Consider the following 12,581-nt stretch of genomic DNA (forward strand, 5'->3'; position numbering starts at 1 on the left):
ACGGTAGGTGTATTTTGAGTATTCTGTAAAATATTCTTAAGAATTCCACTGAATAGCCAATCAAATAATGCTACTGACTCTGTTTCAGAAGCAGCCGGCGGAGAGATTTTAGTAGAATTAGGAATTTTTTTTTGCCAAGATATACTTGTAAGATATTTGTTTTTTTTTCCACGAAAGTTGTGTTCTCAAAGTTTCTAGGGTTACTAGGCAACAAGATCACATCAATTTTCTCTTGATTATACCCCGGTCTCCTTAAAATATGTGTTCTGAAGCTTTCTAAGATTACCTAGACAACAAGAACACGTTTTATTACCTTGATTATACCCCTGTCTCGTCAAAACACATCATTATTTCTAGCTGATTAATTTTCGAAGATCTTATCAGAACGGATCAAAATTTCTAGCTAAAATATTCATTAAAAGGTTGCCGCCGGCTACTTTGGTCCGTTTCTAGATTCAGTCTTTACACAAATTTCCCGCCCTTTAAGAGAAATTTTGAACAGAGCATAACCGGGACCGAGGGTGTTATTTAAAATTAAGTAACTATGTATCAATTTACTACGGAAAAGAACAGTAAATATGTTTTTATATAATAAGAAAAAAACTCAAAAAGTTAAGAAAATTCGAAAGCTACAAAAATTTTGGATGTTCTTCTAAAAAAACTGATTTGATATATATCGTGTTTGAGCCTTATTGCCTACATTTAAACGAATTATAATACAGAGAATATAAAGATGCCGAGTTAAAAATAAAATAAATATGAAGTTATTTCCGATTGAGTAATTTTTTACTTCTTAACTTGACTGTCAAGTAGCTTTATCTCTTTTTCTAGATTGAATAAATTAGGGTGCGAGGGGTCTTTGGTCCCGTCCGAAGTATAAAAGAAAAATAAGCATTCATCGGGTCTAAAAGCCTTAAAGCCTTAACGTATTCACGTACGTATTCACGCTAATAAATACATTTGGCTCGCAAAAAAGTCGCGGCGTTAGAGATTGGGACAAACTGCAAAAGTTTCTGTCACTATTAACCCACCATAGACTTTTTTGTTTAGAACAATTTTTGTTCAAAAATATAAACAAATGATTTTCAAAGAAATATTTTGCGATTTTACGACCTTGCAAAAGTTTGTACAATTATCAAAGAATTAAAGTAAGCCCATAAAAACATTTTTCTATCAATATATAGTAAAATTATAATATTATGATTAATAAAAAAAATTTAAAAATTTTAGTTTTAGATAGTATTCAAAGTTTGATGTAGCTGTTCATTGTCCATGAATTCAACTTTATTCAATGCTTTTTGCACCAGTATCTTAGCAACAGCTTTTTGTTTGTCAGAAAATTGACTTAACTGTCCTTCAACTTGTTTGAAAAACAATAGATCTTTCGCATTGCCTTCTAAACTTTTAATTAACTCAGCAGCGAGTGGATTTTTAGTTTCTGCAGTATTTGAAATTTGTGCTGAAGCACGTTTCGTTCTTGTATATTCAAGCTCTGTTCGTTTTCGTTTTCTTCTTGGATGCGAGTTCTTCTTTTGTTTCTTTGTTGTGGAATATTTTTGTGGCAGATTATCGCTTTTGAATTTCTCATTGGTTATCTCATTATTATTTTCTGATGATATTGATGAAGAAGATCCAGTAATTGCTGGTGTTGATGTTGATGGGAGGTTGTTAGGATTATTCGAATCTGAATAAGCAGGATCCATGTCATCAAATGTTGTCGAAGCCGTTGAATGCTCTGTATTTGAAGCACCGGACCTAGCCGGTAAGCGATTAATAGCTGAAAGGTTTTGTTGATGAATGGGATTAGAATTAGGTTCGTCTGAAAAGCAAGGAGTATTTTCAGTAAGATGCTTTCTGCTCATTTTTGGAAAGTCTGAAGAAGTTGTCGGTACGTTATTGCACGGTAAAAGATTCCTTTCACTATCAGCTTGACCAATAGAAATACTGGAAGTAAGTCCTGCAGAAATATGTTCCTTGGTGTTTTGGTACGATTGATAACTCACGTTCCCCCTTTGATTGTCGTGTTTGTTTGTCAACGGCAAGGAAGAAGTCTGTTCCGTTACCAAAGACTTAGACTCTTGGTCTACGTTTTGTACATTTCTCGTCTCCGTATCAGTATTATCATCCGATATACAGAATACTGGCACATCATTTGGGGAGGTTTTGTCAAAATCAACACCTGTGCTCGATGTGGTGTCATCAGAATACAAAGATGTATGATGAGAATCGATAGCTTTTGGCAAAGAAGACGAATTCGTTTGTAAACCTCTTGGAATTTTCTCACCACGAATTACATTTTTATTGGCTGTCAATGTTGACTCTCCAGCGGGATTCGGGTTTTTAATCACGACATCTGTTAAGAATTTCAATTCTTTGTAAAAGTTGCAACTGGCTTCTTTTTTCTTGTTTCGTCTTTCATGGCTTCTTTTAAAATCCTCGCGAAGGGTTTTCCATATGTCCTTTAAACTGACTGAAGTAAAATAAAGAAAATACAGTTAGAATAGAGTATTAATAACATCATCTCTTGATAAAAGAAAAGGGATAACAGACTTTGGGACGAGGTTTCTTCGAGGTTTCATAAAATCTCAACTGGAACATAAACTCAGACCCTTATAAAACAATCTATAACTCGAAGTCTCCGTATAATAAGTAATATATATAACGAATTTGCGTCCCCCCATGAATGTTGAGTGTTGTTATGCTAGAGTACATATTATGATTCAGATTATGGAAAATTCACAAAGTTAAACCCAGACCGTTAGTTCACTTTTAAAAATTCTGATAGCTCTCATGATTGTTTTTAAGTATTACTTAGACCGAGAATAAAATGAAGATAAACAAAAAAGTTACCATTATCAGGTGTTTTTACAATCTTTCTGATCTCTTCCCATGCCTCTTTCGTCTTTTTCCTGTCTTTGTAATGTGTATGTTTTGGATTCCAAATGCAAGGTTGTTTTTCAACTTCCTTGATAAGAGAGAATTTAACATCAGAATCTGTGGTATGATGTTCTTGTGTAGGTATTTTATGTTGAGGAGTTTGGTCAACATCATTTGGCGATCCTGAAGTTTCAATATTTTGTGGTACGCATACTGTAGGTGATGATTTTTCGGTTTGACCTATCGGAGCATCGATGCTGGTGTTATTGTTGTCAGTGCTTATGCAATTATTCTCACCATATGACGGTTGAGATATTCGTCTTTCTGATATCTCGTCCTCTAAATCTGCATACCGTTTCCAACTACTACATTTACACCTGAAGTTATTCATTTGACAATAGTACAAAATCAGATCCAACCCATACTTTCGCTTCTCGATTTGAGTATTAACTAATACTCTAACATCAGGAACATCGGGGTATTTCATGACAACTGTTATTAATTGATTCACGAAATTTAAAGTTTTAGAAAACTTACACATTGGAGGTTCTTTCAAGTTTGATTGTCTTTGATTTAGCTTGCACTCTTGGAAATGATACATGATGAATTTCCATTGTTGCTCCAAAAACATAACTGAAATGGAATGCATATAATCGATCAAAAGACTAAATTTTCGAAATGAACTTCCAATCGCAATGGCGATAATCGTGACATTTTATATCTGATGCTTTATATGTTAAGAAGATGATCATTTTCGATAAAAGATATTTGTTCGTCTAAACAATCTAAGTAATTAATTCTTTGGTAACTAAACATTTAAAGGGACATAAAAGTTCTGACGAACTTTGTAAACTTGTATGGAGCGGGATACAAAATCAAAACAAATGTCACATGTCAAAATAAAAGATAAAAACAAATATGGGTGATTTTGATTGTTTCAATTGATTTACAAGCTTGTTTTAGACACGTGATTTTAATTGTTCTCTTTAATGGCACGTCGTTCGCGCAATGTTTATATTTTACTACTTTTATGTTTTATGTCCCTTGAAGATCAGCATTTAGACTGATTTCTCTACGTTTAAGCCATTTTAGTACGTATTTTAGACAATCAAAGAACAACATCTCGTTCCCGTAATACCAAAAGAAAAGAATTATTCTTACTAACCAACGTCATTTATATTCCACTTTCTTATATTCTTCGTAAGGTATATAAACCAACCGTGACCGACCACATCTTTCCAAACGTTTTCCCAAGCCCGTTTTCTTAACTCTTTGTTCTCGTAGTCTTCATTGTTCTCATTCCAAATGCATTCATGTTTTTGTATTTGCTTGATAAACTGGTCATATTGAAGATTGAATCGGATTCTAAGTCTTACTTGTGATGAACTTTGAAAATCCGAGTCATCACTCCTGTCATCGTTTTTGTTTACCTTTTCATTTTCTCTATAATTGCCACTACTACAGCTACATCTAAAATTAACCCTTATTATTGTATCCAAAAAATGATTGGCTGCTATTTTCCATTCACCTGTCACCATTCCGTTGTTGAATATTATCCTGATATCAGGAATATCGGGATATTTCATGACATCATTGTTTCCAACTGTTATCATTGAATCCATGAAAGACAAAGCTTTATAAAACTCACACTTGGGGGGCTCCTTCAAATGTGATTGTTTACGATTTAGTTTGCATTCTTTGAAATTATACATGATGAATTTCCATTCTTGCTTCAGTTCATTGACTGTAAGTAGAGAAAAAAAAATTAAATTATACAAATTTCTTAAACATTGATTATATAGGCTTAAGTACAGGCACAGTTTTTTAGTAAACGAGCTTAAAATCCCGATCTTTTTTCCTTCCAAAAAATGCAAAATTTCCCAATCATGTTTTATATCCAATGCTTGTATGCTAGATTATTTTTCAAAACATAGACTTGCAATGAAAAAGTGGCGCGATAGTCAGGAGCTTGCTAGATCCACTACAGTAGAGTTGTAAGTCAAAGTACAACAAAAGAAAAATACGGAAAATGACTCAGCAATACTTCACAATCTTAAAAGGCACTTTAGTTGGCACTAAGGTCCGAGTGTTTGAACGGCAGTTTGTGACAGGGTAAAAAGAATTATTCAGTAGCGAGAGCGTGTCTGTTCAAATTGTGATACTAACCTTGTTCATCACATGTCAACAAATCGTGGGAAAAATAATATACCACAGTCGCCAACATTTGTTCTAAAATTTTTTTCCAAGCTTTTCCCCTCAACTCTTCATTGTTGTATCCTTCCCTCGTTTCATTCCATATACATTCTTCTTTTCTTACTTCTTTAATAAACAGGTCATAGTTGAAATAAAATCTATCGATTTCTGTCATTGAATTAGCTTGCGTTATTCTTGCATTATTATTAAACGTCGTCCTGCTACGAGTCAATCGATTTGGCAAGTTCTGAACGGTGTTGAAGTTTCTAGACGCATGCGTATTTGTAGTATTGAAATTATTTTGTTGACCCTGCTCGATCGACGAAAAGTAATCTAATCCACTACTTTGGCCTGCAATTGCACTGGTCTGATTACACTGATGCTTTGTTGGTGTATTAGATCTATATTGTACATCGATTGCTTCAACATTCTCTTGTTGGGTCGCATTTTGATTCTGATGACCATGAAGAAACGAATTCGAAGTTGCATTGTGATAAGCATTAATTCCTTGAGATGGAGATTGAAATTGTTGCCTCGTATTTACGATATTGTTTATAGGAAAAAATATTTGACTGATCTGATTATCATTTGGCTGATTGGCCTGATAACTGTAGTAGCTGCTTCCTGGACGTGGCCAAGTAAAATTTTCAGAAGCCATAACTTCAAAGTTTTAATTAAATGTTATGAAAAAAATTCCAAACGATCCACTTCTAAAAAGAAAGTCATTTACTTCTCATCCTTCATCACATATCACACACAATTTAAAGACTCTAGAAAGTGAAACTAAACGTAATATTTGTTTTTTTTACTCCCCTCATAATTAATACCATCTTTTTGTTGAAATGACGTCTACTTTAAATACACTTTTTTCTCTTTTCTGATGCATAAACATTGATTTTTAACCAGAGAACTGAATAAGCTTTAATTAAATATTTCCCGTTTTCCAAAAGGGTAATATTTGTTAAAACGGGCTTTCTCCATAATAATAATAATAATTTTCAGTGTCAAAACGCCTTCTGTACGCCCTGACTGACGCCCGTTTTAGCGCCTAAAGAAAGTCTACTTTATAAGAATCAAATCAATATCTCTTGATTGAAGGCAATATGCCTTTCGGTAATTAGTCCTTACAGTAAACAAAGGATGGCTAAAAAGATGAGCATATTTATTTTTATTATAAGCATCTACTTTATAAGAATCAAATCAATAACTCTTGATTGAAGGCAATATATCTTTCGGTAATTAGTTATTAGAAAGTAAACAAAGGCTGGCGAAAAAAATAAGCGTATTCATTTTTATTGTAAGCATCTACTTTATAAGAATCAAATCAATAACTCTTGATTGAAGGCAATATATCTTTCGGTAATTTTATTAGAAGTAAACAAAGGATGGCGAAAAGATGAGCATATTTATTTTTATTATAAGCATGTGCTTTATAAGAATCAAATCAATAACTCTTGATTGAAGGCAACATGCCTTTCGATAATTAGTTCTTACAAAGTAAACAAAGGATGGCGAAAAAGATGAGCATATTCATTTTTATTATCAGCATCTACTTTATAAGAATCAAATCAATAACTCTTGATTGAAGGCAATATATCTTTCGGTAATTAGTTATTAGAAAGTAAACAAAGGATGGCGAAAAAAATAAGCGTATTTATTTTTATTATAAGCATCTACTTTATAAGAATCAAATCAATAACTCTTGATTGACAAGGACAAGGACAAGGACAAGGACAAGGACAAGGACAAGGACAAGGACAAGGACAAGGACAAGGACAAGGACAAGGACAAGGACAAGGACAAGGACAAGGACAAGGACAAGGACAAGGACAAGGACAAGGACAAGGACAAGGACAAGGACAAGGACAAGGACAAGGACAAGGACAAGGTACAAGGACAAGGGACAAGGACAACAAGGACAAGGACAAGGACAAGGACAAGGACAAGGACAAGGACAAGGACAAGGACAAGGACAAGGACAAGGACAAGGACAAGGACAAGGATTAACGTGCCGTCTTTAAAAACTGGTCGTATGTAGTTTGAATACTAAGATCGCAAGTAAGTAAAGATACAAATTTTTAAATTTTGATGTTCTCTTATTTCATATCGTGGAAATCACATGCCGAATCTATATTCCGACATGTGGCGACCAGTAGCGTAGACAGGGGTTAATGTTAATGTTGTATATATTCTTTATAAAGTCGAAAAATGTGTACAGATCTGTATACAAGCTTTAAAGCTGATAGAGTTCGACTGCCTATTTTACAAAATGAATCAGTCATCATCATCTAAAAGGTAAAAGAACATTTGCTTTGGAAAGCAGATTTAAATGACACAGCAATTATGTTTTTATACAAAAAATAGGTAAGTGCTTTTTATCGTGAAAATCCGCTCTCCTACGCAAATCGGTCTTCACCCCTGTCTACGCTACTGAAGGCGAATAGGAATTTGTTTTCAGCGCGCAATCAACGCAGAGATCAAAAGTAACCATGACGACAATCCAAGATCTTGCATTAAGTTCAAAGTTTATATTTTCATTTGTGTCGTTGGAAAACATAACTAAAAAATGTCAACGTTTTAAAAAGTCAGCGATAGGGAATCATGACATAAAGATCTATTATTCCGATTCCAGTGAAGTAACATTACTATAACTAATAGTTTTGTAATTACTGTTAAACATTTTGGGGATCATGTAAAAGATTTATTTTGAAAGAAACTCATTCAAATCTCATACTTGGAGGTTTCTGGGGAATTTATCAATAATAAACATGCATACTGATACATTCTGCTAGATATTAATATGGTAATATTTGCTCTCCATCTTTGATTCTTTCTACATGCGCGATAAACATTATATTACCGAATTTATGTATGTGTGTTTTTCAGCGACGGAGATGGAAAGGTTCTAATTTGACTAGATCATGACCAACTGAGGACGACGGTAAATCAGCACTTCTACCGTCCTCGATTTTGCGGGTCAGAAAAGCGGGTTTTTCCAAATCGCTTCAGTCACTTTACCGTCCTCAAAAGTGCAAATATATACATATACATTTGGGGATCATGTAAAAGATTTCATTCGAAAGAAACTCACTTCAATTACACTTGGAGGTTTCTGGGGAATTCGTAAATAGTAATCTGCATACTGATACATAAGGTAATATTTGCTCTTCATCTTTGATTCTTTTTACAGTGATTAGATTGACACGTGCGCGATAAAATTTTTATTATCTGTCGTTAGAGGTCGATACTTTCTTTGAAAACTCAACCTCTAATACCCAGGGTATAAATTGAATTGAAAGCCTCCCAAACACGCCTCTATCACAGATTCGGTGGGATCCCCACCCCCACCCCACTGGAAAAATTAGCATTTGAAAAGTACCCTACAATTTCTGGCCAATTGAAAAAGTTGACTTCGTTTTCACCCTCATTCAAAATTTTCGATAAAAAAAAGTGCACTAGGAAACAACCCGCACTGGATGTTTTAACCTGAGAACAATAGATGGACAACAAATTTGAATTTTGGTAGAAATATTCATGAATTATTAGAATAAAGAAAAAGATGAATGGGTGACCGGTTAATGATATGTGGCGAAGTAGTGCTATGTACACCCAATTTAGAAAGCTAATCCAAAGGGGCTTTGAGACAGGGGTGTTCTCAAGTTTTCTCGACATATTCACGTTTTTTCCCAACCTGTCAAAAAATATACAGTATACTGTATGGAATACCTTGGCACAGTTGATTTTTCTCTCTTTTTACCCTTGCCATCAGATCATATCAAGCCCTTTTTACCCTTTTGGCTCCATTTTTGAGTGACATTTTAACCAGAAAATCATATATGTACGATCTCGTTACGTTTGTTCAAATTATCATTATAGATTCTCACCTCTCCCTTAATTATTCGTCGTCATATAGATGTTTTTTTATAAGCATTTTTTGTCTGCCCCTCGGTCAGGCTCGAGTATGCTTAAGCTTATAAAATTTCAGAAATTTTGTTAACATTCGATCCAAAAAGCATTTAAGATTTTTGGAGCAGTGAAATGTGGCTAGTCATGCAATTTCTTTTTTACTTGACCATTTCCAAACAGAAAAAAATTTACTACATGAAAAAAAAAATCAGGCTGGCGTATTGTTGATATGCGTAAGGTATTTTTCTAGCGGAAACACCCTAAAAAAGCCGGGATTTGACCTCTCTCTGTTACTAAAAATAGAAACACGGAGGTCAAAAACCGGCTTTTTTGGGTGCTTCCGTTAAAAAATATGACTTCATCTTGACTTACGCATATCAAGAATATGCTTATGTTATGCTTAGGAATTCCCGGAATTCTGCAAATCTGAGTCTTCACATGCTTACAAGCTTATGCTTATAAAAAAAACATGTGGATATGTTTATTTGTTATGAAGGGTTAGACATAAAATCAAGTTTGTGTATGCTAGTTTGACAGGTACAGTAGACGTTATAAATCGTTTTATTGTACTGGAAACAAAAAATATTCAAAAATCTATGTGAAAAAAAAATGAAAGATTTTGATACGGAAAGAGTCAAATTACTTCAACGTGATGTTAAAGAGACGTTACTGACAAACCGCAAAAACAACAAGAAAAAGGACATTAAAGTGCAACAAAAAGAGAAACATTCAAACTGTCAGCTTTTGAAGTACTTACAAAATACAAGAGGACTTACAATACAAGAATAGTACTACGAATATAGCCGGAATATAGATATAAAACTTTCGACTTATTGATCAGATTTTGTTACGTCAGAACATTCAAATATAATGGAGGTTCAGGATTGTAATGAGCAACAGAATGAATCTGGAGAATCTCCAGAAACTATTAATGAAAGGAGAGCGTTGAAAAGTTCTCTCTCTGATAGTGGAAATACTTCACCGAAAGCTACTCCTGATATTTCCAAAACTGAAGAATCCAAAACTACTCCTTGTGAAGTCTCAAAGACTGAAGGAACCATTGAGTTTCAATTATACAAGAGACGTTGGATAGTGCTAGCTGTCTTTTCCTTTATTTCCATGTCTAATGAAGTGATCTGGATCAGTTTATCTTCCATCACCAGTGTGGTCAAAGAGTATTATAATGTCGATTATTTGGCTGTTAACTGGTTATCCATGATCTATATGCTTTTCTATGTATTCGTTTTCTTAGCTGCTTTAGCTCTTGACCGATTGGGACTCAAGTTTACCATAATGATTGGTGCTGTACTCAATGGTTTAGGAAGTTGTTTACGTTTGATTGGTACAAACAGAGATGGGTTTATCTTCGTTTTTCTTGGAAACGCCTCAGCCGCACTTGCACAATGTTTTATTCTTTTTGTACCTCCCTCGTTAGCTGCAACTTGGTTTGGTGAGAATGAACGCGCTACCGCTTCTGCCTTGGGCGTTTTGATGAACATGATGGGCGTGGCTATTGGATTCTTAATGGGTGGTACTATGGTTCCAGGCACTCAAGATTATGATGGTGAAGTTCGAGATGGAATGTTAAAAACACTTCTAATTCAAGCTATATTCTGTACAGTCATGGTCATTCTTTGCCTGATTTTGGTTCATGATTTTCCTAAATCACCACCGAGTATGTCTCAACTCCTGCTCATCCAAAATAAACAGCGAAAACTTGAACAAAAGAAAAAGAATAAGAATATTTCTAAGGGAAAACAAATTGAATCGATTGCAGACGAAAACCAGCATATGAATTTCAAAACTTCACTCGCATTATTGGTCAAGGATGTTAATTTTCACTTAGTAGCCCAAGCTTATGGGATTTATTTTGGTTTATTTGGCGCCTACAACACCGTTCTGAACCAAATGTGTATGAACCATTTCCCAGGCAAAGAACAAGAAATCGGATTAATGGGTTTCACATCGGTTATTCTAGGATTAATCGGAATTCTCTTAGCCGGAATATGGCTAGATCGTACGCGATGCTATAAGCTCGTATCAATTGGGACATTCATTGCTTGTAGTGTATCCTTACTCACCTTTACACTGATTTTGATCTATAGTGGAAACTTTATACTAGTCTATGTTAGTTTCAGTATCTTCGGATTTTTCTCATACCCGTATATGACAATTGGACTAGAACATGCTGCTGAAATTACGTATCCCATCTCGGAAGGGTTGACTTCCGGAATCCTACTTCTTTTTGGAAACATGTATGCTATTACTCTGACCTTTATTTGTGGTGCTATTATTGATAAAGGCAGGTCAGATATTGCAGGGTACTTGATGACAGTATTGTATTTGGTTGGTATGGTGACAGTTATATTAATGAAAGGGGAATTAAAAAGATGGCGTGCAGACATATCGAATAAGAATGATGAGGGTCTGGGTACTAAAGGGACTGGGACGAAAGGTTCTTGTTGTATTGAATTGAAAGAAAAGTACTGACTCAATAGATGGTTGAATTTTGCTGTTTTGTAAAATGAAACTTTTTCTCCTCTAAGATCATAGCGTCGATGGATCAAGTCACTTGAATACCTTAAAAAATCATACACGCTTTTTTTTATAAGAATACACTTTATAAGAATGTCCATGATGAAAATGGCCAAAAAATTGAGAATATGCTAAGAATAACACCATCATGGAGTTTTGCTATTCAAGCAAAGAATGTCATTTTTAGAGCATTCTAAATTATAAATTGCCAATTACCCTCAAGTAATAAGAATGCTGTAAGAATATTTTAGGATGATTTTCCCAAAAAAGTTAAGAATATCCATGATGAAATCGATTTACACCATTCTTATAAAAAAAAGCGTGTGGCGCTGTTGTTATTGACCAATAAATTCTGGAAAAGGTTTTGGAAGCCGCAAAGATGTTATTGGTTATATATTCCCACGGCTGTTTTTACCCCCGCAGGAGCGTAGCGACGAGGAGGCTCTCATAGTTTCACGCATAGATATTGGACTGGAATCTCAAAATTTTGCGAATTGTTTATTTGTTGTTGTCGCGTAAGCATTTCCGTAGTTAGTCTCTTCCGTAAATGTTCGGTTTTTTTTCGGGACGGTAGTATATATTTTCATATTACGTTATATGGTATTATCATTATTACATATTACAATTTTAGCTTTGATTCAGCTTTGTTGTTGTCGCGTAAGCATTTCCGTAGTTAGTCTCTTCCGTAAATGTTCGGTTTTTTTTCGGGACGGTAGTATATATTTTCATATTACGTTATATGGTATTATCATTATTACATATTACAATTTTAGCTTTGATTCAGCTTTGAAAAGCTGAAGCGAGTGTTATAAATGCAAATCAAAACAGTGTATGATATAACACGAATTACAATATTACTTGTGCAAATCAAAACAAACAAAATGGCAGACTGGTTATGATGATGATGAGCTGATTCATTGACTAGAAAAAGTGTTTTGTATCTCAAATTTTGTTTCTTGTCTTTGAAACTGAATACTAACTAACTACTGTAATTTAGTGAGATGTTCACTTCAGCAATGATTTCAATTCTTTTTCCAGAATCTTTAAAGAAATTTGCTTAAGTTTTCAAA

General features: G+C 34.3%; 2 protein-coding genes across 2 annotated transcripts; one reads left to right on the forward strand and one right to left on the reverse strand.

Annotated features, from left to right (window-relative positions):
- Positions 1–1,224: 1,224 nt before the first annotated feature.
- On the reverse strand, positions 1,225–5,821 carry LOC136802502 (uncharacterized). The gene is made up of 4 exons (XM_067059237.1): positions 5,044–5,821; positions 4,043–4,621; positions 2,851–3,510; positions 1,225–2,470 (listed from the first exon to the last, which is right to left on the reverse strand). The coding sequence occupies exons 1-4, from the start codon at positions 5,726–5,728 to the stop codon at positions 1,233–1,235; spliced, it is 3,162 nt and encodes a 1,053-aa protein (XP_066915338.1). The 5' UTR covers positions 5,729–5,821; the 3' UTR covers positions 1,225–1,232.
- Positions 5,822–9,605: 3,784 nt separating this feature from the next.
- On the forward strand, positions 9,606–11,466 carry LOC136802441 (heme transporter FLVCR2-like). Its single transcript, XM_067059176.1, has one exon. The coding sequence runs from the start codon at positions 9,847–9,849 to the stop codon at positions 11,464–11,466; it is 1,620 nt and encodes a 539-aa protein (XP_066915277.1). The 5' UTR covers positions 9,606–9,846.
- Positions 11,467–12,581: the final 1,115 nt, after the last annotated feature.

This window comes from Clytia hemisphaerica, unplaced genomic scaffold (genome assembly GCF_902728285.1).
Source record: "Clytia hemisphaerica strain Z4C2 unplaced genomic scaffold, Clytia hemisphaerica genome assembly, whole genome shotgun sequence".
In the NCBI taxonomy this organism is placed as follows: Eukaryota; Metazoa; Cnidaria; class Hydrozoa; order Leptothecata; family Clytiidae; genus Clytia; species Clytia hemisphaerica.

Bases quoted from the DNA above. Each gene is read 5' to 3' on its own strand.
- LOC136802502 (XM_067059237.1), bottom strand. From the start codon at position 5,728: ATGGCTTCTGAAAATTTTACTTGGCCACGTCCAGGAAGCAGCTACTAC. The intron at 4,622-5,043 runs GTTAGTATCACA...CTCTACTTACAG, and splicing joins GTTGACATGTGATGAACAAG to TCAATGAACTGAAGCAAGAA. The intron at 3,511-4,042 runs GTTAGTAAGAAT...ATTCCATTTCAG, and splicing joins GTGGAATATAAATGACGTTG to TTATGTTTTTGGAGCAACAA.
- LOC136802441 (XM_067059176.1), top strand. From the start codon at position 9,847: ATGGAGGTTCAGGATTGTAATGAGCAACAGAATGAATCTGGAGAATCT.